We start from the raw sequence: 5,147 nt of genomic DNA, 5'->3' as shown, positions 1-5,147 counted from the left end.
ATTTTTCAAGTGAATTCGTGTACATTATAAAGTGTGTCTGTATTTCTGAGAATTTATAAACGTGTATAAAAAACATTGAGTGACTATCTAATTCTGTTGTTGTACATTTTAAATAAATAATGAGTTGTTACAATTTTCAAACTACTAAACGGCTTTTATTTGCAATCAAAAGTATACGGTTTATTTAAAGGAAATAAACCAACGTTTTAAAAAGGTTAAAACGTAACAATATTTTTTTTTTTTAAACGGTGGCGTGTACTTAATACAGTGGAGAAATAATATTTTTATATTAATCATACGCCACATACTTTACTAGTATGTCCATTATTCCAGTTTCATCTATCTATCTATATAAAAATGAAATGGTCCATGTATGTAATGTCATCACGTGAGAACGGCTGGAGCGATTTGGCTGATTTTTTTTTTATTCGATTCGAAATTTTCAGCAGATAGATTACGGCTAAAACCAGCTTTTTTGAGTCCAGTCAACTGTAATAAAAAAGCCCCTAAAGTATGCAATACAAATTTAGATATTTCATTTGCAAATAAAAAAGAACAGGCAGGGTTGGAGAAACTAGACGAACTAACATTAGTAAATGCTACCGGGAGAAGCCGGGGCGGTCAAAAAGTTCATCATTTTTATATTATTGTAATTTTAAAATTTCACCGATTATTCCAACGAATAACGAGTAAAAAATATTTTTCGAATAATTTAATAAAATATATTTAAAGCCAGAAAATTTTTAACAATTTGTTTCTTAACAATGAATTAAAATACAAAATTAATAATCTATAGATGTAAATAATAATAAATTATAGAATTTTAATTATTTTAATGAAGTCTCGTTAAGTATTTTATGAAATAATTGTTGATTGAAAGACTTTAGTTTCGAAGACTTTCAGTTAATTTTTAAGGCGTTTGACGAAAACAGTTTAAAAAGTATATCCATATTGTTTATTATTACTTAATTGGAAAATCATTTTAATATTATTGCAAATATTTTAACTATTCCTATTCCCACTTTATTAATCACAAGGTTTTCCTTTTTGAGTTAAATTTCATAATATTCTGGTCTAGGTATGTTAATCAAATGTAGATTGGTTTCGAATAACATTTTCAAGGTAATCAACTTGGAAATAACTATTGATGTTATTTCATTCAGTAAGTTTTGTTCAATATTTTGTTGATATAAAATATTTTTTTTTAATTCTAGATTGAAAACTAATTTATTCGTTTAATTGACCATTAGTGATCTAATATTTTATTCTAAATTAAAAAACAATTATTCATTCGAATAAAAAATTTATTTTTTCCACAATTATTCGAATAATTTTTATTCGACTACCTTTGTATAGAGAGGAAACAATAGTTTTATTTACTTCCTTCTCTTACAAAATAAACTTTGGTTTGTTTTATAATGTTTCTCAAAACAATTTGATTCTAGTGATATTGTAATACCATTTAACAATTTTAAAGTTTGTTCCATACCATAAATAGTAAAATTGGGTTGTCAGTTTTTTTTTATCGGGTCATATGTCGTTTTGAATGGACTTTAAAATTTCAATAAAATTTTTTTCAATGGGAAACAGACTGCGGAACTTCTTAGTTCTTATTTGATTTGGGATAAAATATTTTATATGTTAATTAAATTTTTTTTTGTCTCCATCACTCCTCTGGAGAGCACATGGTAAAGCATCTCCATCTTACACGATTTTTTGCACTTGTTTTCGCATCTTCTTATATAAGATTTTACTGTCCTAGTTCATGGGGTATCGCACGCGACCACGGCTTCTTGATTCGTTGAATATTCTAAGCTTGGTTCGTCTGGTGTGAGCATCTCCATATTGGTTGTAGTCTTCCGAATACTTTATTGAGCCGGTTATTTACGTCTGTTTCAGCGCTGCCATTTGTTGATACTGCACTGCCTAGATAGCAGAAGCTTTCTATATATGCAACTGGTTGGCCTTGTAGCATGATCTTATTGGTGATAACACTGATAACCAGGGCAAACAAAAATATGCTCTAAAAAAAGTGTTTTATGCGCATAAAAAAATATGCACTTGAAAATAGTTGGTTATTGTTTGATTTCAATGTTTTATTAAAAATAAAAATTTGTTTAGTAATTAGTTGCATAATATTGTAGGGAGAGGATATTAAGAATATCTCGAAATGTTTCTATTCTACATAAAGCTTTAAAATCTACTTTTTCATCATTTGAATTATGTTTCCAAATCGCTATAGAGAGCGTTTGTAATTGTTTGGTAAAAAATTGCAGTGAATTTTGGAGCATTTATCATATATGAAGATTAACATCTAAATTTGACTTCCAAAATTTAAACAGAATTGTCAAAAGGCCTAACAATAGTGAAATGATTTGTTTTCTTTAAAACTGCGGAAAAATAAAAAAAACCTTTTTTGCATTTTTATTATTGGAACTCAAAATACCGTGACATTTCCTATGTTTCTTCCTTTCTCATCAATTGATTGTTTTTTAATGATTTCCTAATATCTTTGTTACAATTTGAAACAAACGTGATATTTTCGATATTTTTGAACATGATATTTTCGATGGATCTTAATATTCTGAACATTTGCTGAAAAGTTGTTTAATTTTACATTAGTGGTAAACTGTTAATGCCCAACCATAACTGTCTCAAGCAACCTTAAGATTTTTTTTTAAATGTAACCAACATTTTGATAAGAAGTTGCCCATTTTCTTTTCTTTTAATTTTTTATGTATTTTTTACTATTTGTTAAATTTTGATATTTGTGTGTGAATATTTTTAATTTAATTCAAATATATGGAAACTAAAAATATGATATTGCATATTTTTGGTTGCCTGCTGATAACTCTCATAACTTTGGTTTTCTTGATATTTATCTCAAGTCCAACATTGCGTGCTAATCTTTGCAAATCTTCTAATTTTGCTTGCATGTTGGAGATATTGTGCGCGGATAGACAGATATCATCCGCATAATCCAAATCCTTGAGTTGGCATGAGAGACTCCATATGATTCCTCTATATTCTGACCAGACTTTGCTGATGATATCATCCAGCACTATAGTGAATAGCAGAGGTGAATGTTGACTTATATTCCCGTTGTGAAGAACTAAGAGTTCTGCATCCTCGTACATAGCTCTGATGATTTGAGATATTTTCTGGGTTAGTCGGTTTCTTTCCAATGCTTTCCATATGGCAGTCCTTCTGAAAGTGTCGAAGGCTTTCTTGAAATATCCGAAAAGTTGATACATGGTAGTACGCCATTCTGGGGATTGCTCTATTATAATGCATAGGGTATTGGCCTGGTCTATGCAGCTCCTGTTTGGCTTTGTTTTTGAAGCCTTGCCTGTGGTCGTAGAAGTTCCGCTGTGGTTTCAATATCAACCTAAAGATTTTTATAAAATATTTCTATTTTCTCCCAAAACAATATATGCAATAAAGTATATTATTTGAAAGGGATCTTTGAGCCACCTAAAAAACTACATTCAACATGTCCAATCATTTCAAGTTATGCCACAAACATGAAAATATTGAAAAGTTTAAAAAAAAACAAAATTTTTCAGTAAAAATAATATTTATCAAAATTTTTCTGAAAAAAAGTTGATGTAAATTTTCTTAAAAATTAAAATTTTATCAAGATATTTCTAGCAATTTAAAAATAATCGAAATTTAATGACATTTTTTCAAGAGTTCTATAATTTGATTATTTATTGAAAAGTATCAAAAAATCTCTATAATTATACAATTTATTGAAATTTTGCTATAAATTCTCAAAACCTGGACCTCACTTGAGGCAACCAACTTTAAGAACTTGTAAATTATTTTGCCAATGAAACAAAATAAACTAATTTTTTCAAATCATTTAAGATGCTTCTCCAGCACTTACCTCTCATCCAATTTCATACTACTGTGACTGATGTTACTCCAGGCGGACATGGAACGTGGACGCTGAAACTGAAATAGTTTTGAACTGCGTCTAGCTGGCGGCGGCAGCTGTAGCGGTGGATAACCAGCCAATTCGTTTTGTTCATCGGTAAAGTTGACATTGCGTGCGGCACGGCTAGACGAGGCCACCGAGGGCAACGAATAGCTGGTTTGATTATCGTCAGACATTCCAAGAGCTGTATAGCTGACTTGAAAATTATGGCTCATGTCGTGATTGAGCAGCGGGGTTTTAAAAATTAGGTATTATTTTTCTTATTTTTTTTTGGTTTTGTATTCAATTCTAATTAGGATATTTAAACATTTTGATATTTTGTTTTTTTAATTTAATTTTCAAGATTTTTTTCTTAATTTTTTTTTATTTTTTACACAAATATTTCGAATAATTTGTTTACAATGAATTAATTAAATAAGTATGTATGTATGTTGTTTGTGATATTACATTAAGATTATTTGATTTCATTTAAAATTTATTTCGATATTTTTTTTAAATTTTATTTCTTTTTCTATTTCACATAATTTGGGGCCATGAAATGCTTGATTTTAATTATTTTTCTGGCGTAGACAAAACTATAAAAATTCAGTTGGTTGATTGAAATAAAATATATAGAAACGCATGGCTAATTTACCAAAGTGATTAACTCCTCATTCATAAAACTATTTGTATTTCAATAAATTCTTACCAAAAAATAAATATTCACGCTGCTAAATAAAAAAATTAACAAAAATCTGTGAAACGAATTAAACAAAGTTCTTAAAAGCCAATATTTTGAACAATAAAGTCAATAAAGATCAACAAAGTCATCCAAATTCAACCCTTTGACAGACTATAGTGCAGCTTGCAGTATACACAGCCAAAAATTACACAAGTTTTTTTAAAATGGTTTCAATTAAACGCATTTTATTTATTTCTGTCCCACTGTCCACTAATATTTTTTTTCTTCTTTGCATCCTCAAGATAAATACAAGGAAGATGAGATAATAAGGTGGTCATGAGCAGCAAAAAAAAGAAAGTAAGTCAATAGACAAAACAAAAACCCAAAGAAAGCAACGGAACCACAAACGGAACACAAAGAGAATGAGAGTAAAATGAAAAACAAGGTTAATGTCAAAACAGTATCAAGTGTTTAAAACTAAAAAAAAACAAAACATAAAACTAAACAGTAACACTTAGATAGCAGAAAAAATAGCTGAAAAACAAA

The 5,147-nt window shown here is 28.7% G+C and overlaps 1 protein-coding gene across 1 annotated transcript; it reads right to left on the bottom strand.

Annotated features, from left to right (window-relative positions):
* Positions 1-3,880: 3,880 nt before the first annotated feature.
* On the bottom strand, positions 3,881-4,177 carry LOC135959722 (uncharacterized). Its single transcript, XM_065510750.1, has one exon. It carries the CDS (start codon positions 4,153-4,155, stop codon positions 3,886-3,888), a length of 270 nt encoding a protein of 89 aa, XP_065366822.1. The 5' UTR covers positions 4,156-4,177; the 3' UTR covers positions 3,881-3,885.
* Positions 4,178-5,147: the final 970 nt, after the last annotated feature.

Source organism: Calliphora vicina, chromosome 5, assembly GCF_958450345.1.
Source record: "Calliphora vicina chromosome 5, idCalVici1.1, whole genome shotgun sequence".
Taxonomy (NCBI): Eukaryota; Metazoa; Arthropoda; class Insecta; order Diptera; family Calliphoridae; genus Calliphora; species Calliphora vicina.
Note: the sequence above shows the minus strand (reverse complement) of the source record. Positions and strands in the feature narration are given on the sequence as shown.